Source organism: Martes martes (genome assembly GCF_963455335.1).
Source record: "Martes martes genome assembly, chromosome: 6".
In the NCBI taxonomy this organism is placed as follows: domain Eukaryota; kingdom Metazoa; phylum Chordata; class Mammalia; order Carnivora; family Mustelidae; genus Martes; species Martes martes.
In genome coordinates this window covers 71,216,136-71,239,266 of record NC_137893.1, presented here as the reverse complement: position 1 = coordinate 71,239,266, position 23,131 = coordinate 71,216,136, and the positions used below count along the sequence as shown (strand labels likewise).

At 36.6% G+C, this 23,131-nt stretch overlaps 1 protein-coding gene across 2 annotated transcripts in view; it reads left to right on the top strand.

The window, feature by feature from the left end:
- LAMA2 (laminin subunit alpha 2) overlaps positions 1-23,131 on the top strand; it is a gene marked incomplete at its 5' end in the record, with an annotated part of 635,124 nt that overhangs the window by 362,935 nt on the left and 249,058 nt on the right. Inside the window, 4 exons of one of the 2 annotated variants that reach the window (XM_080805461.1) lie at positions 1,597-1,650; positions 1,840-1,953; positions 6,086-6,213; positions 15,737-15,823. In XM_080805461.1, coding sequence (XP_080661587.1) covers positions 1,597-1,650; positions 1,840-1,953; positions 6,086-6,213; positions 15,737-15,823 — 383 coding nt within the window. The remainder of the gene's footprint in view (positions 1-1,596; positions 1,651-1,839; positions 1,954-6,085; positions 6,214-15,736; positions 15,824-23,131) is intronic. The other variant, XM_080805462.1, reaches the window with a different exon arrangement.

Here is a 23,131-nt window from a genome sequence, read left to right as displayed (position 1 = left end):
AAGGAAGAAAAGACTTTCTTTATTAGTTATACCAAAAAGAAAAACAGGTAGGTAACTGGAAGTTATGGGATATTAAGGAAATAATTTCATCACATTAGGGAAGTAATTGTGTCACTTTAGTTAGTTAATTTTTAATGGGGATACTGGATCATATTTTTGAGATGATAGTAGTGATCTGGTAGAAAAGAAAGCTGTTATTGATGCAGCCCAGAGAGAGAGAATTCTGGAAAGACAACAGGTAATGGAATGCAGATTACAAGTATAGTAATACTCCTTTGAGAGGAGTAAGAATCTCACATGCCCCATCCCATTGTTCTAGAGGGGAATATGGCGAATGGAAATACAAATGGAGATATTGCTGATGCTTTGGACTCAATGAGGATGTGATATGAGTAGTACATTTGCAGAGTATACAGAAAGCTTACGAATGACAATTCAATGAATATTTGTCCTGAAACAGTTGACCAGTTATCTCCCTGTTATCAACACCCTTAATTTCTACCCTTTCTGGGTCTGCTGCTTCACCAGTTTTTAGAAATACATATTACAGGAGGATATTTCTTCTACAATGAAGCTAGGTTGGCAAAAATTTTAATGAGGAGAAATTATAAGAGAGGGATAGAAAATCGACACCTTTTTTGTACTGACCAAATTAAGAGGAAAGTCATTTTTGCTTCCCTTTCAGATGTGAAGTATCAGCAGACCCTTTTTTATGTGTTTGTTATTGATGTTCAAATTTAAGAGTCTTCTTACCCTGAGGCAGAAAGAACATTTCCAACAGTACACAACACAATTTTCTATATTTTATTACTTTAGTGGTTTTTCTCGTTTCCATTTTCAACTGGAAAAAAATGGGGGGGGTCTTTTCATAATATATTTTGTTATAGTTAACCATCCAGAAATATAATAAATAACCCACAAAATGCAGTTCTAACTTGAGAGAGACCACAAACTTCTAGAGGGCAGTTGTGTTTGCCTTCCCCCCATTTTGCATCCCGTACAGTTCGTATCAACCCCCATGGAAGGGAAACTTAGTCAAGGTTGATAGTGGACCTAGAGTTGACACTGACACCAAGTTCTAAGACCCGAATGTTTCTTTGAATCAGAATTCCATTTTTGTATGATACAGTATTCCACACTTTAAAAAGGGAATGATGAATATAACTAGAGTTCTGGTAGAATAATGCAATAAAATATCAAGGGAATATGTGGTAAATAAATCCTGAACTATTTAATGTCATTTGGAGAAAACATACTAGGATGTGGGGAATTGAGAAGGAAAGAGGTGAATTCCTTGTGTGTAGAAGTCAGCTGTGTGTGTGATCAAATGTCGGGGGGGGGCACTACCTTTCTTCCAAATGATTGCCAGGTGACCAAGTTCAGGGCAGTTCTATGTGGGTAAAGGAACACACTCCAGAAAAATCAACATTGATTGGGATGACATTAGGTGCTCTCTTCGGCTGAGGTTCTCTGAAAGTCCTTTCGTGTCTGCTGCCTTTTTTCAGTAATTTTTCTCCTATTTTCCTTTCTGTGCTTTTTACTTTGAGACTGTCACATTTCAGTTCTTTATATCTCTTCTTTATTTTACCATTTCAGAAAAGATACCAAGTTAATGCTTCCTCTAATCTCATACCTGCCAGTAACACTAAGGTCAGTATCAAGTCCCAAATGTCAGATCTAGCTCTATAACAATGTTTCAATAATGACAACACTTTGGTGAGCATGATTGCTGAGTGTGCTACCTAAATATATATATATATATATTTTATCGAAAAAAGACAAAAAAACAAAATTAAAGAAAAAAAATCCCTAAGACTTGGAACCTTATCTTTCTTCTAGTCTTGTTGGCCTCAGCACAGACGAGTGAACGGAACTATTTTTGGTGGCATCTGTGAACCATGTCAGTGCTTCGGTCATGCTGAATCCTGTGATGACATCACCGGGGAATGCCTGGTAAGTGCTTTCTCCTCTGGGTATGCTGACTGGTAAGGCTAAAATCAGCTTAGTAGGCCCCACAATTCAACTGTACCTGTGGGACAAACACTTGAGTCAAGAAGTGACTCAACAGGGGTCTTTGTATTGAACTGAGTTGACAGCTGACAATGCTCTTTCATATGTGGTCTCCCGGACTAAAAAGTATTAGGAAATGTTTATCAATAGTAGTCTAAGAATTGAATTAGAATTAGATATATTATAAAAATATAATATATATTATATATATAGATATGTTATAAAATATAATATATAATACATAGATATATTATAAAATATAATGGACTGGGATACCTATCTACCATGAAGATATATGGCTTCAATCCCTTCCATAAATCAATCAAAGATAGTCTCTATTTCTATAACAGGAAATGATTTGTATCCCCATAATATCAAAATACAAAATATAATCTTTATAATAGACATAATTCAGTTTTTTCCACAGTGAAAAAAAATGAGGGTATGCTGTGTGTTTTTTATTTTAAAATTTCAACAATTAAGTAAAAACAAAGTATCATATATAGATTAAGAAATAATAAATATATGTGGTACATAGTCACCAGAGCCGCTTGTCCTTGCTGCTGCAATTAAGTCTAAACTTTTCAGCAGAAGAAAATCTCTGCAAAGGCCAGCACTTCTCATCCTGCTAAGAAACCTCTAGATTGGAGAATGTATGCGACATAGACCATTCTGGTGAACTCAAGGGCATGTTCGTTTCATAATGTCTGACATGGCATGAAGCTTGAAGCGACACTTCTCATTTCATTAGTCTTGCAGAAACACAATTTGAAACAGTGCCAATTTAGGAGGATATCATATTCTCATTTCCCTGTAGAATTTAAGGCAGACTATGTTATCTCTATTTCTTAATATTTTCTCTTCCTCTTGATCAGTTTTACCCCCTTTCTTGTCCACTTAAAAGCTTCTGGGAAAAACCCCAAATGAAAATTCAGGGCTTTTGTTTCAATGCAATTTGGCATTTAGGTTTATTGATGTTCTTTCTGTTTTCTCTCTACAAGATTTTGTTTAATTGCATTGCAGTATAAAGCATGATAGCCTTAATTTGTGGATCAGTAGATTTTCCTACTAAAAAAATAGAGAGACTAAGCGATTTTCATTTTAATTATACCACACGTCTTTTAAAATGTACCTTGGGAAAAATGTTGAGTTACCTTTAAGCGCTTTGCTAACATGCTTTAGGTACTATTCAGCCCAAAGCTGATATGGATTTGCTTTATTTAAATCTAAAAAGACAAACTAAATAGATCACAATCCCAGACTTATAATGTTTCCAATAGCAACAATTATCTGAGATCTTTTGTTGAAACCTTGTTTATTGACTCCGTTTCATGAAGAAAAAAATAGGAGACCACCTTCAAATAACAGAAGGAATCCTAGGGAAACAATAGAGATCTTGCAATAGAAGTAGAATCTGGTGTTTTCTCGGTTTTCCATGATGGCTGGTTAATATGTGATAATGTAAGAAGATACTTCTGGAGAATTTCAAATGCCTTTTATCTGAAATGATGTTGATAATGAAGTAAGTGCTAATACCCCATTTGAGCATATTGTTTCTAATGTGATCTGCAGAGAAAAATATTTGTTGCACATTAAAGACATTTTTAATGTTTACTTATATGCATTTCATCTCCTTTTTTATTATGTATTTTTCCCCTAGCATTAAACAGAGAATTAATGAAATTTATAGATAAACTGCTTTTCAGTTGGCTTGGTCTGAAATGTGATTAGAAATGAACTGAAATTCTTTTTTTGATATCAGATCAAAATCCAGACCTCTGTTATAGTGTGGATCTATATCAAAAGGTCGTTTTAACTCAAAGTACATTTGAAGTGACCCAGGAAACATTCAAAGCCACATGGGAAGATTGTATACTTGCCCCTTCTCATTGTTATTGTCATAAGTGCTGTGAATGGACATTTGGAAAGCATTTTAGATCAGGACACCTGTGAAAATATCCAGCCCATCAGAGAATACTTCTCATCTTTTTTCAGTTCCGATTTCCACTGTACTGTTGTCTAATGCTGTTTCATAGTCTCACTTGCAAAAACATTCAAGTGTGAAGACTAATTTTATGATGTCCTCTAGAAGAAATAGGACATCAGTAAATATAAGCAACTTCTAGATGTTCTTTTTCTTTTAGATCAGTAGTTAGAGAAAAGGAGGCTGTCTGGGTTATGTAAGATTTTCAGTAGAAATATTTCAGTAGAAATACCCCTTGAAACATGATTAAGACAATTAATTTCATGATATTGTTTTTTAAAACCCCTAAGTCTTCAAAAGTTGTAATTTGATCATGACAATATGCAAAGAATATTACAAAAAATACACATTTTTTTTTAGTAATAGCTAACCTTAATTCAGCTTGAAACCAAAAGGAATTAATACAAAGATGAAGTCAAAGAGGAGAAGGCCTTTCTTCACATTGGTCCATGTTCTGTACACTCCATCTGTATACATGCTATATAGAAGTTAGCCTCTGCTCTCTTTGAAAAAAGGCTTGCTATATGTATTTGAGAGAGAAATTAAAGTACCTTAAAGAAAAACCTATTTTCAATAGGTTTAGATACTAAAGAAATACCTATTCACTTGTAGTTGATGAAATTGTCATGGGATTTCAGAGCTCGAAAACTTCATAAATCATAGGATTTAACTCCCTCATTTTACAGACTGTGAGAGATTCAGAGCGCTAAATGGTTGGATTTTGATTTAATATCTTCTACTCAATAAAGAAGTTGTCCCTCTCCCCAAGGAATTTAACAAGCTCCATTTAAAACCATGTGTTTATTTATGTGTTTTTATTATCCATTAATTAAATGTAATTAAAATGAGCTTCTTTAAAAAATACACTGATGTAATAATATTTCAGACCTTTCATTAAATTAGGCTGGTCTTTCCAGTGGTCATCCAGATTGATAAATATTTGCTTTATCCTTAAAGGGAATTTAAATTTTCGGTATTTCTTCTGCATATTTAATTAATGATCATAAAGATAAAGATTTTGTACCCCTAAGCTCTGATGAACTCTTTTTAACATGAGAAAAATATTTTAATTTTATATGGTTATAAAAATAAAAATGTATTTCAGTCATAATAAATCCATATTGGACAATTTTTAAAAGCAATTAGTTACATTTTATTGTACCATTGGAGGGGGAAGAAGTTAGGTCTACATGGTGCCAAAACATAAAAATTTATCAGATTGTGCTATTGAAAGCTTTATAGACAATTCCAGTGTTTGGTTAACTGGATTGTTCACCCTTATACCAGCCTTTTGTGAACATAGCCTGAGTTGATAAATACACTTTAACTAATATGAAGAAATCTAGATATAAATTATTGTAATTTGATTTTTTTTTGGAAAGGACATTGGACCCAAAATTACTACTTTGTAGAAAAATGCCGTTTCACTTAAAAAAAAAAAAAGTTTTGGAGAAAAATTGTTATGTGCCTTGTGGTTTCATTATATATTGATGTGTTTAAAAATCTTGCAGTATTCTCATGGTTTAATTAGGAGCCAAGCAGGCACCTCAGAGATGTAATATGTTAGTGTATTGTCCAAATCATCAGAGCCCACTGAGGTCCAAATTAATCACTGAGGTAAGAGCATCATTGTCCCAGAGGATTTGTATGAGTAGCCACTGTTCTCATTAAGTCTACAGTTTTAAACTGAACAATTGACTTTTACCTAGAATCAGCTACAGTTTCTATTAAATATATATTATTAGGGCTCTGTAACTATGCACTTGTACACACATACACACAATCACATGTATTTCCTATGAAGAAAATTGAAAACTAACAGAAAAAGGAAATAAGATTTGTATAATAAAAAAAATTATGAGGAACTTAAGTTTTTTGTTAAGTATGCATATGCTGAAACCTATGTGCAGTTTATAAGCTACATATTAGATTAATTTTCAATAGTATTTCCCAGCTGCAAAATTGACTATTTAATGTGGAAAATTATTCTTCCTAACAGGGAATAGACTAATAACTCTGTAGATCTATTTTTGGTAATATGTTGATGCTTGAGACTGAAATAATAATCTTTGATGTGCATTTCTTCCTCAGAACTGTAAGAATCACACAGGTGGCCCATACTGCAATAAATGTCTCCCTGGTTACTATGGTGATCCTAGTAAAGGAACCTCTGAAGACTGTCAGCCCTGTGCCTGTCCACTCAATATTCCATCCAATAAGTGAGTAACCAACTTACCTCTCTAATGATTTGGGCATCCAGTTCTGCAAATGCATTTTTGATATAGAATGTTTCTTTCTCTCGTCACACATAAATAAATAATAAATATATGCATGAATTTCTCTGGAAGGTAATATGAGTTTTTCTAAATATAAAATATTTAAAGTTACTGCTAGTTATTCTGCAGAATTTTTAATATCTTACTTCTGGTTCTGGTGATTTAATATCTAAGCGACAGAACTCAAATAGAATTTCTAAAACAACTGTAAAGGACAGACCTATTTTATACAAACGTATATACATGCCTACATGTACACACATACACACACACATACACTTATCTTCATACAGTAGTAAAAAGACCACTAATACTGGGCAGCTGGCTGACTCAGTGGTAGGAGAATGTGACTCTTGATCTTGGGGTTATGAGTTTGAGCCCCACATTGGGTGTAGAGTTTACTTAAATAATTTTGGGGGCACCTGGGTGACTCAATTGGTTAAGCGTCTGCCTTCAGCTCAGGTCGTGATCCCAGGGTCCTGGTACTGAGACCTGCATTGGCTCCCTGCTCTGTGGGGAGCCTGCTTCTCCCTCTCCCTCTACCTGCTGCTCCCCCTGCTTGTGCTCTCTCTGTGTCAAATAAATAAATAAAATCTTTAAAGTAAATACATAAATAAATGAGTAATTTTGAAAAATCACTAATACATTTACTGCTCATTTGGGTCCCAGTCTCACACTATTTATTTATGAATGTCAGGCAAGTAATAAACTTCTAGAAAAAGTAAAAGAGATAAATCTAGCTAACCTTTCAACACCCATCCTATTCCTTTGTTATCACATGGTTTATCACATTACTTATCACATTATCATATGCTATCATACAGATATGATATATATGTATGACATATATATCAGTTTATCTCACTAAGACAGTTAATAGTGGTAATAACTATATTTGAATTATATGAATATCGAAATATGGGTGATATAGGTACCTTATTTTGCATAAACTAAACCTTAAAAAAGGTTAATGAAACTTCGTACAATTTTTCCAGTCATCTAGTTTTTATTCTTTACTTTTAAAAAAGTTTCTAACTATTCACCTAGAACAATAATCTTGGAATCTTGGAGAAGACTTTTAAGAGTGTATATTTTGTCTGCCTCTTCCCCTTATCTCTTAGGGGAATACTCTCTTCCAGCTGCTCTAATTCACATTCCCTTGGAGTGACCACCCTTAAACCACTGCCTCATAAATGTTATTATTTTAATGGGGCATAATATGTTGAACAAAAACCAGCCTTTCTGAACTAGTAAAAAATTGTAAATAATGGTAATTTTAGGAAAGGGATCTTTTTGGAAACTCTTCTTAAGGGTAAACTTAGTGCTTCTTCTGCTTTCTGCTCAGGTCATGATCCCCTCAGGCTTCCTGCTCAGTGGGAGTCTGCTTCGCCCCCTCCCCCTGGGCCTCCCCCGAGTCATGCTCTCTTGTTTGCACACACTCTCTCTTTCTTTCTCTCTCTCTCTCTCTAATAAATAAATTTTTAAAATCTTTAAAAAATAGGTAAACTTAGTGCTTAATAATGTCCATATTATATTGGGTACTTTCCAGCTATTTCTAAATTTTGTGATAATGCTTGAAGAACTTAAATTTTTAGTGATTTTTAAAATTAAATCTATCAGCTACAGTCTTTTAATGTAAAGGGGTTATCAAGTTATTTATATTCTGAATGAGGTCTTACCCAAGACACTGCCAGTGAAAATGGTCTTTTTTTATAGTCAATGAGTACCCTGAGCTAAAAACAGAATTATTCTGTCCCTAAGTTTAAAAGTTCTCATGGAGGGGCGCCTGGGTGTCTCAGTGGGTTAAAGCCTCTGCCTTCAGCTCAGGTCATGATCTCAGGGTCCTGGGATCAAGCCCCGCATCGGGCTCTCTGCTCAGCAGGGAGCCTGCTTCCCTTCCTCTCTCTCTGCCTGCCTCTCTGCCTACTTGTGATTGTTGTCTGTCAAATAAATAAATAAAATCTTAAAAAAAAAAATCCTCATGGAAATTATGGTTCCTAGTTTTCATCCCATTTGAAATCCTTACCATCCTCTCCAACAAACCTACTCCTTCAGAAGGAAAAAAAGAACATTTAACAAAAGAAAATATTAATAACAAATAATAATAATATAATAATAATATTTTATTAAAACAGACTACTAGGGATGCCTGGGTGGCTCAGTTGATTAAGCATCCATCTTCGGCTCAGGTCATGATCTCAGGGTCCTGGGATTGAGCCCCATATGGGGCTCCCTGCTCAGTGGGGAGTCTGCTTCTTTCTCCCTCTATCCTTCCCTCTGCTCATGTTTGCTCTCTCTGTCTCTGTCTCTCTCTCTCAAATAAATGAATAAAATCCTTAAAAATAAAATAAAACAGGCTGCTATATTCTAGATATAGCAGCATACAGTCCAATAAGGTAAATATTACCCCCATTTAACAGATTAAGAAAAATACTCCAAGTGGAAAAATAGCATTATGGAACCAATTTTGGAGCTAGAATTCCTTGATACAAATTTTGAGATCTATACTTTCTGGCTGTGTGACTCCAAGAAAGCTACTTAAACTCTTTGTGTCTCAGTTCTTTCAACATTAGTTGTGATAACAGGACCTTCTTATAGGGTTGTTGTGAGAATTATGTAAATTAAAATTCACCAAGCACTTGAAACAATGATTGAACATGAGGAGTCCAATCCAAGGACTGATTATTATTAATTTTCTCAGAGTCCTAATATTAAAGTATCAGAGTTGGAACTTTAAGTTTCAAGTCAGTGTGCTTTCCAGTCCTCTGCAGTCTACATCGAGAACTTCCTTAAAGAGCACACTGAATTTTAAGTGATACTGATAAAAGCTATTAAATGGAAAATTGGGTCAATATATGTTAGTGATCAAAACATTTCCAGAGTTTAGGGCATGAGCCTGGATGGACACAAAACTGAAGATCCTTTGGCAACAAAAGGTGTCAGAAAAAGAAGCTAATGGGAAATATACTGGAAAATAACAAATATAGGAGAACAAATTAAATTTCTTCATAACCTATGGTTAGTCAGTCCAGTGTTGGCCATAATATGACACGACTCTTGCTTGCTGGTGTACTTGAGAAGGGTTAGGCCACAGAATGGAGAACCTGCTCATTCACTGTGGCTGAGAGAATTCTCCAGAACCATCCAATATACTCAAAACTCAGGGTTCAACACTCACTTTCACTGAGGAAAACAGAGGGACCGCATTTGGCCTCTCATATCTTTTGCACTCCTTCCTTATCAGGCAAAATGTCACAGTCACCAGCAGAGCTATCAATCCAGCAGAGCTGCCATTGACTGTACAGTGTCAATCCTAGCGTAATACATTTACAGAATTATGTAATTGATAGGATATGTAGATCTAATGGACTTATCCTCAAGTCTGACCAACATTACTATAAATGCAGAGGGACCATTAGAGAACTTTGCTTGGGTAATTATAGGCATTCATGGCCCATCCTTCTCTGTTTGCTGTGCTTCTACTTTAATTTTAATAATGGGTTCTAATTGTGTTCCTGAAAGGAAAGAGGACGTCAACATCACCATCCAGCAGCAACAAAGGGGTTGGGTCCTAGTTCCAAGGATGGTATTTCTTCAAGCATATATATTCCAATTTTGTATAATTATGTAGATCTTGATTTTAAAAAAAATAGACAACTCCATAACATCTGTGACACCAAGTATTTAAAGATCCTGCAATTTTTGAGATGTTTCACTTATATTAAATAATTATTAAATAATAATTTTATCTTTAGAACAGAAAATAGAGTAGCAACCAGTTTTAAATTCCAGCTTCAAATATAGCTTTTTTTTTTTCCAGGTAGAAAGAGGAGACAGTGATAATCCACTTAGTTTAAAAATGCTAGTTTGGGGTTTAAAGTTATCCTTCAAAATTATAACAACGTGAAACAATAAGATTGTTTAGCTGTGCAATTGTGATTAGAAAAATCCTCTGTAATCTAATGACCTGAAATGTTTTATTTTGAAATCACTAAATAATGAGACAGGGAAACTCTCCATTTAAAAAAATTTTTTTTCAAAAAGTCATTACTATTGTAATCTGAGTTGAAAACTCTGAGGAATAAATTGAATATTCACAAATAATCCAGAAGATGGGATTCAAATTTTCACAGGTTATTAAAATAAAAAAAATCAGCTAAAGGTTGCTGCAACCTTCATCTAGAAGTATAACGCTTAGTGATAGTTTTGCTTTGGTGATTTATCTATTTAATCCCTGATCATAAATCTTATAGATCACAAGCATTTTGGCTCCAAATTTCTTAGATAATATTGCTAAATAAATCAAAATGTAGGGAGATAAAGATAAATTGGTATAATTATTATGATATATGAATACAGACAAGCATATAATATTTAAATTATGCATATATATCAACTTCATCAACTATTCACAGTGTCCACTGTTTGCTTAGGCCTCTCATCTTGGTGATGTATATATTTTAGTTGTAGATTGTAACTAGGTAGTGAAATTTATCTCTAGAGAAGCAAATAAATATGCAAATATTTCAAATGTTTTATACTCATTAATTTCTAGTATCGCATAACTTATACATTAAATATAATATGAAAGAGACACGTGAATGTCCGCCCTTGAACACTTAGAATGTGTTTGAGTAGATAATATCACTGAAATCATTTGTATAATAAAATTCAAGATATTCTTTCCACAAGACTGCACAGAGGGTAGGCCCTCAATAGTGGCCTATTTTCTAATACCATTTTGAAAACCACTTCTTTGTGTGCATCAGGAATGCTAGAATTTCAATTTTTAAGAGAATGGAACACTCCTAGAACTGACTTCGAATTATTGCTGTTGTAATTAGTACTTCTTTAAAAAGCATTTTTATTTTTTTATTTAACAGAGAGAGGCACGGCGAGAGAGAGAACAAAGCAGGGGGAGTGAGAGAAGGGGGGACCCTCCCCCGCCCGCCCACTGAACAGGGAGCCCCATGCGCGGCTCAATCCCAGGGTCCTGGGATTCCTAACCTGAGCAGAAGGCAGACGCTTAACTACTGATCCACCCAGGCACCCCATGTAATTAGTACTCTTAATAGAGAAATAGAACTGTTCCAAGACAGAAGGTAAATTTAAGAAAATACTCAGCAACATTCTTTAGAAATCTTTGGGTGTGTTAGATGTTTCAGGGCACTTTTGTACACATTGTTTTATGTCTCCATGAGCAATTATGATGTATTTTACCAGTCCATCGTACCAGAAGGGAGAGCTAAACTCCAGAGAAATTAAATGCCTTGATCATGATCATTACAGCTTGCTTGTGGCAGAACCAATATTAGAACCCATATATTCTGATTCACCTCCCCGTGCTTCTTCCAAGGGGACTATAGAAATAAAAACAATTACAGAGATATTGAAGAGAAGCAAGAAAACAAAAGGAAAGAAAAGAAAATTAACACAACTTCATGTTAGACACATTGCAAATATTCATCATAGGAAACGATCCCAGGGTTTGGCAACAGTTACGCTAACACAAATGTAAGGGATTAGGCATGATGAGATAATGCAGGTTTAATTAACAAGTAATAAAATATCTTAAAATGGAAACAAATCAACATATTTTGCCAAAAACAATCTAAAGTGTTATTAAATGGCAGCTACAGTTCATTGTGGCACTTTGTGATGTGCTTGCTTTCATACTTGATCAGTGTGAAATACTTTACTAGGTCGATGATATTCTTTCGTTTTGCCAAATGAAAAACTCAAGTTTAGAGGACAAAGAGCATCCAAAGACATAAAAACTAACACAGTTCTAATGACAAAATTCAGGGATGGACATTAAATCAGATTTCATATCATCTGATTATGATATATGAATACAGAATAAAATTATTAAATTAAAGGTAATTAAAGAAATACATGTGTTTGCTCAATGGTTCTCCTGAGAATAAAGACAGAGATCATTGACCTGAAAGAAGAAAACCTTACAGAGACACTTCAGAATTTCACGGGGTCCAAACCACAGTCACCAAGTAAAGGAGTTTTCCCTTCGTTTTTCTCCCTTCCCTCTCCGTCCTCTGCTCCTTGGGCAGCTGTGACTGGTCATTCTCACTGCCCTTCCTGCACCTTCCCTCTTAGACACACAGCATCTTCTTCCTTCCGGGTTCTCTTTCCCTGACCCAAATGTTCCAGGTTGCAGTTGGTTAGCAGGAGTCCTGCTCCCCTATTGTATACACAAACGTAGAACACGCCCTGATTTTATGACCCTGATTTTATACTGCTGGAAATTTCATGCTGGTGGCGAAAGGGGTGGTTATTTCATATCACATCACAGCCCCAAGAGGCGGTGCAGTTCCCTCTCGCATTAGCTGTGAGAAAGCTCAAAGCCATATGTTGACCGCCACTTTCAAAAGAACATACCTTATGATATGTACACATTTTGTGCTTTAAATATACCCTTGATTTTATCTAATTTTTAAGTGTTTTTTCTCTTGAACCTTAACGTACCATTTTATCTTAATGTACAAATTTTGACATGTAGAATTAAAGTCTTTTTGGAACAAGACCAGTTGTATTTTTATGTATATACCCACATGTTTTAGCACAGACACCTGTATTTGCATATATATTCATATATATATATATATATACACATAAACATACACAGATTACATACTTATAAATGGATCATTATAAATCTAAGAATCTATGTTCAGCCATTAAAAAGAACTATTTCCATGTGCAGATCCTTATTAGGTAGTCGACCAGTAGCTTCTCATCTTCCTCCTATTTGTGGAAAATGCCTGCTGTTCTTGGATCCCATGTGTCTTCTGTGGCATGAAGTGGATAATTCAGGAAGCAGAACACAATCTTTCTTCTGATGGAGAGCTAGCCAACTAGAGTTAAGTGACATAATCTTGGAATCACTGGAAGTCAACAATGATCTTACAGTTCCCTCTTTCTGTCACAGAAGAGTTAGCTTCATATTTTGGCCAAAATCAGTGTCAAGTTGCTTGCTACATTTGCCAAAATAAATTCTGTAGACATTTCCTGTTGTACATGTTTAATTCCCATTCTCTTTTTATTTTTGTTGTTGAATGCCCTCTTCCCTATAGTAGTAACTGTAATTATAGCGGCAAGGGAGTAGACCTTCGGTTTATGTTGTTTAAAGAATATTGAATCACAAATACATAATTTATGAGGATGTTTTATTTAGATGTATCATGTCAAGTGATGTATTACCAAAAGTTTAAACTTATTTAATTCTTACCAGTAGAATGAATGCTGGCTGGTTATAGGGAAAGGAGAATATCAAATTAGAAATGAGAAGTCCTAGATTCCATGCTAAAGGCTCCAGGATATTAGCTATGACCTTGGGCAAGACAAATGATGCTTGCCCCAACCTGCTTATAAGATTTTTGTGCAAATGTGATAAAATTATTTGTAAAAGTCCTCTGAAAATGTAAAGAGCTAGTCAAATCCAGTATATTGTTATTCCTTATTTTTTTTCCTGAAAAATTACTGATTTTTGTCAGTAGGTACATTTTACTTTACTTCTGGTGGTTTTAACTGACACATGAGTATATTTAAGAATTTGAAATCTATTTTATAGTTTTAAAGTGTCAGGAACCCTGTCAAGCACCTTTGACATGACTTACGGTAAACTGATTTAGGATTTTAAAAAATAATTGGTATGGTTTTCTTTCAATCACTGGAGTCCCATATGAGTGAGAGACCCAGGGCTTTTAGTTAGAGTCATTTTGTCCCTAGACAATGAGACAGTTATAGAATGCCAATTTTAAAATAAGACATACATGTATTCCAGAGATTTGTCAAAATCCAGTCTTCTCTTTTATGTCTGGAAACAATAGCAAATCACGAGGTGAGGAGGGGAAAAAAAATCTATTTCCATTTTTACAGGGGCCTTGTTTTCTCCTATCCAGTCATTCACCTGCCAAGAAAATCACTCCTGGGGAGGTCCTTTTGGGGGCAGGTACCAGGCTGCTCTCCAAAAGATGGCCCTCCTCTCCCTGAGCACAGGCTGGTTGACTTGGTTCTGCAGCTCGTGGCAGCCTCCCCAACCCCTTAACATGGTGTTCTTTTATCTGGGTGGTATTTGTAATTCAAGGTAGCCCAACCCAGGCTTCCCCCCAGCATTACCTCAACAGATTCATTTTGACTTTTCCACTAAGTTGAAATGTTTTAATTGATAGAAGTCCTTGGTTCTAATAGCTTGGTACTATCAAAAAAAAAAAAAGTAATTATTAAATCTTTGCAGGACTGCTCTGAATTAAGCCAGAGGAGTAATATTCAGAACTGGTACCTGTGATCTGACCTGCACAAAAGTCAAGGAAGTATTCCAAAGTGACTCAAGTGTCAGGAGTAGAACAAGATCAGGACTTGCAGTGTTTAATTTGTTGTTCGCTCATTAATTCATTTAGCTATCAAGCAAGCCTCTATTGAATTGTCCTGTCATATAAAACAGAAAAGTAAGTCTATTTAGGGAAAACATAATGGGAGAGAGATTAATGGGGGCATTTTATTTTAAAATGGTAGAGCAGCAGTAGTCACAGAATTCAGAAGGGTTGATGGCCTTTCAGAGAGCGAGCATGTCAATCTTGGGGTAGGAGTTCACGCGTAAGGAGTGCCTCTCACAAGGCAAAGAAGTATGTCTAGGCTCGTACATGTTTTTGAAGGCTGGCATATAATTCTGTAATCACTCTGCTGGATCCTAATTTGGTCTTCAGATCCATTACTTCAGACCCAAGCTGGAAATACGTACAAAGAGAGTGATCAACTTTGGAACCCCAGAAGATGTGTGATGGCAAGGTTTTGGGGGATGCCTTAGTTGATTGTATTTTTAAGCAGAATCGGCATGGTTTGTCTCTTCTGAAAACTTTTTGAAGGATTTCACCTGCCTAAATAGCATCCCCCTGGTCCATAAGGGCAGCCTCTTATGCATATGCACGCATGCTTGCACACATACCCGCACACCCACACACAGCTCCACACACAGTACCAGGACTGAAAGTAGGAGCCCCATCACAACCACCACTACCACCACTACTTCCAAGATCGCATACTGAGTTTTTCTAACAGATTTTTCTGAGCTGCTTCAAATTCAGAGGGATTTTGGCTAGAAAGAAATTGTATGATGCTGTGTCTTGCCAGGCCTGGGCAATCCGTACAAAGCGACTCTATAGTGGCACTTGTTCCTGATGATCACGGACCCAGAACAGTCAAAAGTCAGTTAATAACATGCCACGAGGCTCCTGCTCTCCACTGGGCTATATTCCCGTCTGCAGAAATAGCAATGTCATTTCATCCTCGATTGGCCAGGACCTCATCTCCATCTGTGAGACAAGAATGACCAGCCTGTGTACCCTTTGTCACAGCAGTCCTGGAGACGCAGAGATGAAAATATGCTGCTAATGACTTTGTGTATATGCTTCTTCCTTGTCTCTGTTGTTCCCCAACAATATCAACACAGCTTTAGCCCAACGTGCCATTTAGACCGAAGTCTCGGAATGATCTGTGATGCTTGCCCCGTCGGGTACTCAGGACCACGCTGTGAGAGGTAAGCATGGACTGCACCGTCTTTCACAAGAATTTCTACCTTGGGAGGTATAAAACCACAGGCATTATCATCCTTCGCACTATTTCAGAAACGCCACCACACTCGGCAAGGTGAAATAAAGTTTCTCACTGAACTTGTCAAACACATGCATTTTATTTTTATAGTTTATTTATTCTCTAGAAATTGCACTATAAATCTCCATTCACTCAGAGAGTGTTTGATGAATGTTTTAATCTTAAAGGTTAAGCATTAACCTACAATCTTTCTAGAAAGTACTGCTCAAGTGGAAAGTCATGCACTTTAAGATTTATCTCACTGTCCATGTTGGCACCATTTATTTTTCATAATTAGTTTTTTGTTCTTAAAATGTGGCTTAAATGTGTAGTTCATAGTTCAGCAAGCGGTCCATAATTTACCTTAAATATATTTGAAAATAGAAATAAAACGTGATTTGTTATCATGATGTCTAGCCTCTTCTAATTAATTCTAAGCCTGTATTTTAATTCCTGTTGATTTTATGAGGTTGTTTTTCAGTGGAACCAGGAATATTATTTTATGTAATTTGTGTGGTTTTTTTTTTTCCCTGAACTATTTTTGAAGGAAACATTCTTCTGTATTTCAGTCCCAGTATAAAAATGGTACAAAATTCTCCCATGGTATCATTGACAAGTACACCAACATCTCTCCAGTTTTAGCCCTGGGAGTCATCCCTTTGCTGCCATTACCGGGGGGATGCGAGAAGCAGAGGAAGTCACCTGCTTTTACCGATTATCACCAAGGCAGACACCACAGAGGGCTATTGCTGCCTCTCCTTTCCTGTCCTCTTTTCACCCTAGTTCAGCCAGGGTGCATAAAGTTAATGAAGCAGGACCCAATCACCAGAAGAGAGAATAGAGTTTAGCCAATAGTTAGCCATCTGTGGACAGGGTGCCAGGGATGGTTCCCAGCAGCAACAAGGGCTGTTTGTGAGCATGGCAATATCTGTAAGTGAATAAAGGAAGAATAGAACTGAAACAGGGAGGATTTATATGCAACTGAGGAACTGGAGGTCTTTGTATTAATAAGAAAAGAAAAGAAAAGAAAAAAAAACCTGGAGGGTACTTGTATATTACTTACTATAATCGTAGAACACATCATTGCTGAAGACAGACTTACATCAAATGTCTAACCCCCTCGCTCACTACAGGCAGTCTTTTTTTTTTTTTTTTAAGCAACTGGAAAATGATAGCTGCTCTGTCACACAATGCCATTAAATTAAATCCCACTTATCTAGGTGAGCATAGTCTCTGATGTATTTATGCTTCGTGCTCTGTATTTTCTGTACATGGTAGACAATCCTTTTTGAACCAGGTACAGCTGAACATTCTGCATTTTATTTAACAAAACATCAGTTTAGCAACTATCATGTGCCAGGCACGGGGCTTGATGTAGGATACAAACAGATGCCTTGTACTGTCCTTACCTTCAAGCAGCTCACATCGCTAAAGTGAACAAGAACGGTGGAAGGTATTCTGGAGACAATTCTAATCTGAATAATCAGAGTTGCTGAGGAGAGAAATACCTGACAGTGAGCATGATTTTCTGTTTAAAATCTTTATTAAGTGGCTTAAAAAAAAATGGAAACGGACATATGCTGCTTCTAAAATGGCACATCTTCTCTCCAGTTCAAGTTTTTTGGTCAAAAATCATCTTAAATTATTACTATATGGAAGGTGGAATATTATGGTGTTTTTCTAGCCAGAATTTGGAATAGGGTTTTCCAGGAATATTTAGGGTTTATCATTTCTGTGTATTTATATGAGCTCAGAAGTCCATGATTAGAGGAATTCAAAATATTAGGGGAGACATTTTTGAGGATGTGCAGGCTGAGGTGGAAGGCGAGGCAAGTACAGCTCAGAGGAAGAAGAGGAGCCTGGTTGCATTGAAAATCTTGTAATCAAAACTATTCTGCAAGTGATTGGTGTAATCAGTTTGTGCACATCATCTACATAAAATCAGCATTGGAAAAGTAGAGCAGTGTTTCCCAAACTGTAGATGTTTTTGAAATAGAGTTCTGTGATCACATAAGTATATGAAGTATCTATTAGCATGTTAAAAGTTCTGACATGTCCTGGATGGGAGACATCTGTTTAATTTCTTTAACTCAGCATTTTCTTTTCTTTTCTTGAAGTGGAGCTGACACCAAGTGTTACATTAGATTCAGGTATACAACGTAGTGATTGGGCCACTCTACACATTATGCTGTAACTCGGCATTTTCTAATCTTGTGTGACTATATATATATATATATATATATATATATATATAAAGAATGCATCTCAGACTCAACTCAGGTGGACAGGAATTATAACTTTATATTCTTTATCTCAATTTAATTTCTATTTTGAGACCAAATCTCTATATGTGGGAGCTGTGAGAGCTTAGAAACATAATTTCAGTCAGGTATACTTTAAATTCACTCAACATTATATGTCAGTTATATCTCAATTTTAAAATTTTGTGTTTTTTTTTCTTTCCTCCCGATCTCTCAGGCTTGAACCAAATTCTAACAAGCTTAGTTAGAACCAAGAAACCTAAACGCTTGAGTGAGTGAGTAAGTGAGTGGTTATGTGTATGGCACTGTTTGTGTGTCTGTGAGTGTCTGTGTGACTGTGAGTGTGTGTGGCTCTGTGTGTATGCGTGTGTCTGTGGCTATGAGTGTGTCTGTGTGTTGCTGTGAGTGTGTGTACAACTATGAGTGTGTTTGGCTGAGTGTGTGGTGTGTCTCTGAGTATCTGTGTCTGTGAGTGTGTGTGTCTGTGTGACTATGTGTGTGGCTCTGTCTGAGTGTGGATGTATGGCTCTGTAAGTGTATGTGTGGCTGTGAGATTGTGTGAGTGTGTTGGCTCTGTGTGTGTGTGTCTGTATATTGTGGGGGGCAATGGACAGATGGTGGCCCAAACATCCAAGGATGTTTCTGCCAACCTCTTCCTTTTTCTGGTCCTCCCAACTGCCTTTCCCTTCAGGTTGAATAACTCTGCACTACTTCCATACCACTAGTAGGGGTGTGGGACTCATTCTGCTGCCTTCACTCCCCTGGGACCCACCAACGCTCTACTCATCTCTTCTCCATCTGCCTTTTCTAACTTCATCCCATTTTCTGTTGGGGATGAATTGCGGCAAGAGGGGCCAAATTCATAGAAATTGTGACTTTTGAAGCCCAAAGTCCAGAAGATTCCTGGACTTTCTGCTTTCATCCTTGTCAGATCTTTTCACTCAGTCATGTAGCACAAGATGGTCTTGCTGCTAGAAATGAGGCAATAGAAACAATCATGAAAAAGAGGACGGCAAAACAAGATATGACAAAATATTAACTAATTTTTTTTTAGTTGACTCACAATGTTACATTAGTTTCAGGTGTACCACATAATGATTTAACAACTCTATAGGTTATCCTATGCTCACCACAAGTATAGCTCCCATCCGTCACCATACAATGCTATCACAGTACCACTGACTGTATTCCCTATGCTGTGTCTTTCATCCCTGTGACTTATTCATTCCATAACTGGAAGCATGTATCTTCCTCTCCCCTTCAACCTCCAGCCCCCACCCCTGAGGGCAACCATCATTGTGTCCTCTGTGCTTATAGTGTCTGATTCTGCTTTTTTTAAAAAAATTCATTTAGGATACTGACTGATGGTCTATAACATGTAGAATACTAGTTATACTTTTCAGAAACTTTTGCTTGGGGCCAAAGCACCCATACTTTCAGATATTGCTGCTTTCCTCTGGGGAATATTTTAAATAAAAGAGAAACTGAGAGAGAATGAGGGAATGAGGTATTCATCATGGCACTTTTCTAAGATTCTGGGCATCTGTCACTGTCAAGGAGGAGAAAAGATAGAAAAACAAAGAAAATGCCTTGAAGGGTGAAAAGGGATGAGTGTTGGAACATCAGGAAAAATTTAAAAGAACATGGAGAAAAAGTGAGCTAAATGCTGGTCACATTTGCTCTACTGGTCACTAAGCTACTTCCAGAATCTTATTCTGAAAGTGTATATCATATATATCATACTCAGCAATATATCATACTTAATGGAGAGACACTTAAAAAGACTGTGGCAGGGCGCTTGAATGGCACTATCAGTTGAGCATCTCACTCTTGGTCTCAGCTCAGGTCATGATCTCAGGGTTGTGGGATCAAGCCCCATATGGGTGGGCTCTGAGCTCAGTGGGGAGTCTGAGATTCTCTCTCTCACCTCCTTCCACCTCCCCCGCCCCCACAAAATAAATAAATAAATCTTAAGGAAAAAGAATGTGGCAAGTTGACCCAGTAGGATATATTGGACCACGTGAAACTTAATGAGGTACAGGGACCCCCAAAGCCCTATCCCCTCCCTAGCTGGCAAATTTTTAACAGCTCCTCATGTAAGGAGAGAGAGGTCAAAGTCAAGACTCATTTCACAACGGCCACTGAGAGTGCAGAAGGTATTGGAACCTAATTGCTTATAATTTGGAAAATTCACCTATAGTTTTATCCGTATGATTCATATTCTAGGTCAGGAAAATTTCTTATTGCTTTTTAAGTTTCAATTCCAAAATCCTATTTAGATATTCTCTGCTTCATAAATTCCTGACTTTGAATTGAGTCTAATTGCCGTATTGCCACGATACTGCTGAGAATTTCTACTCAGGCCTGAGTCTCCTTGAGCCCTTGAGTCTCCGACGTGGAGTGTATAGTCACAGAAATAGAAAAAGCAAGACAGTCATACTTAACTCAGTAATACCATTAGCAACATTGTGATTCCAAGTAAGGTTTCAAAGTCTGCTCCTATGTGGTTGTGCAGTTTGTAGAATGCACAAAAGTACTCAGCCGAGGGGGAGTTTAGGAGCTCGCGTCCTGGCTGCTCAGTATGTCCGCTATCTCTTTGTTTTTCTGCATACGCTCAAAGAGGACCCTTTTCTTCTCCTAATTTGCAGAAAGGAACCACATAAGCAGGCAAACCCACCCAGTCTTTAACCGATTCAGTCACAGGGGAAGTAGTAAGAATACATACTTATTGCATAGCCACTCCAGCCACCCTCCTCTGTGCCTTCGCCAATACTGTTCCCTCTGACTAGGAGCCTGCAGCCCTTCCAGCTCTCCACGTGAGACTCACCCTGCTCAAGTTTTCCAACTCAACCCTGTCATCCTGAAAGGGTCCTTGATGAATCCTAATCTGAATTGGTTGCCCTTTTCTGTGCTTCCATGAGGACATTGGCATATCTGCAGTAGCTCCCTGCTACATTTTTAAGTACGTCTTTCTTCTCCGTGGACTGCAGCATCAAGATTGTGCCTTATTTATATTAGCATGATGAAATGTTCCGTAGGTATTTGAGGAAGGGCAGGAGAGGAAAAGAGCGAGAGCTTTTCTAGTATGCTCATAGATACCGAAGTCCTGTGTTTGGTCTGTAGATACTGACTGAGGCTGTAGGCCACATATGTTAGCCAAAAGTTATTGAAAAAAATGATGCAGCGGAGGAAAAGAAATCCTGCCAGTGTCACTCTGCACTTCTCATTGCCATTTCTCTTCACTTTTGCTATCTTCCCTCTCCCTCTGCCATCTCTCACTCTCTAATATTGTTCCTAAGTCATCAACAGAAAGAACCATATTACATAACGGCATGTGGCGCCTAGAATCTCATCTACATTAAAGGTTCTCTTTCTAAAATATTGCAATTTGGTATGAAAAAAGTTAGCATATGTGGAAAGAAACAGTGACTTTGTATTGTCAGGATGTCCATCTGTAGCAAGGAATCCAATAAACTCTGCTAAGAAGCGTCCTCATTCTGCCTTGCGTATGCAAGTGAGAGACCCTGAGATTTCAAATTACAATTAGTTTTTGTAGAGTGAAAAACTGAGAGGCTGGCAAGGTTTAAAGGGCTGTCATTCACACTAATTTTAATTAAGTGACTCCAACTTGATCAGACTATAAAACACTTATTAACAAAAGTTATATGATTAGCAGTATTATATTCACTGACCCTAGAATTACTTTTTAATTTCTACTGACACATTTTTATGTCTCTAAAACTACTATGCTATGTATGGAAACACACATACATATACATACCAGTAATAGAACCTGAGTGCACACTTTTTATAGAGCAGCATATGAATTATCTATCATGTATATGCAGTATGCTTTCTTACATGTTCTGAAACAAAAAAGAAAAGATGCTTCTTCCATTAGTCTACTTGATTGTTATTATTTTCTCATGAACAAAGGGTTCCTTTTTGTTGTGGGAGAATTGGGGGTTTACTAATTGGTATCCGTGTTGAGAAAAATTCCCAGATCTTATTATATAATGCCATCTCTCCTGAGGGCAGTAAGTCATTTTGAGGAAAGTGAGCTGAAAATAATGGGTTTTCGTTGGCTGCGATAATGATCATTGTATATCGTTATTCTAGTGGAGCAAAGTCTGTCTCTTAATGGTAAACAAAATGAGATGCGAGTATATGTGGATGTGATCATAAGCTCTGCATATCAAGTAAGGCAAGGAGAATTGGGTTAAAATTCAAAAGTGTCTTCCTATTATCTTTATGGAATACCGCTTCTGAAGAGACTGTGGGGAAATTATATGCACTAAAATGTTAGTTCATATTTTACAGTAGATAATTAATAAGCAATTATATTTGTGGGTGATGTATTCTTCCAAACAATATTTATACTATGACTTTTGCAATTTATACAATATTTTGTGAACATAATTAAAACTAGTAATCTCATTTTTAAAAATTATGGTAAAAGGTTAATCCTCTAAAAAAAAAAAACGATTATTATGGCACTTATAAGTGTTCTAGAAAACTCAGAGTCATTAATGACTTTGGCCCATAGTTGTGATGTTATTAAAATACCCTCACATGATGTAATGGATTTAAATAATTTCTATTTTGAATGGTAGAGAGGATTTCTCTACACAGGGGCTTATATATCTGCAGGTGGATGAGCATAAAAGTAGTGTACTATTGAAATGATATTCTCCCACATTGTTTTTGTTCCCCTTCAATTTTGATCTTTGCCGCAAAAGACTTTTTATTGTGCTAAGATGGCACAGATGACAGAGCCAGCCTGACGGTAAGACTAGAAAGGCCCTGTTTTGCTTCTCCTTTGGCAAGTGTGGTTTAATATGGAGCGTGAACAAATGTAACTGAAAGAGAAGACAGAGCAGAGTATAAATAGATGCCTCCTGAAACCCTGTATCTGTGCATCTGTGACATTAAGTAGCATTTTGAAACAACATATGGATAAAGGGAAATTTAATACTACAATTTAAAAAATCATC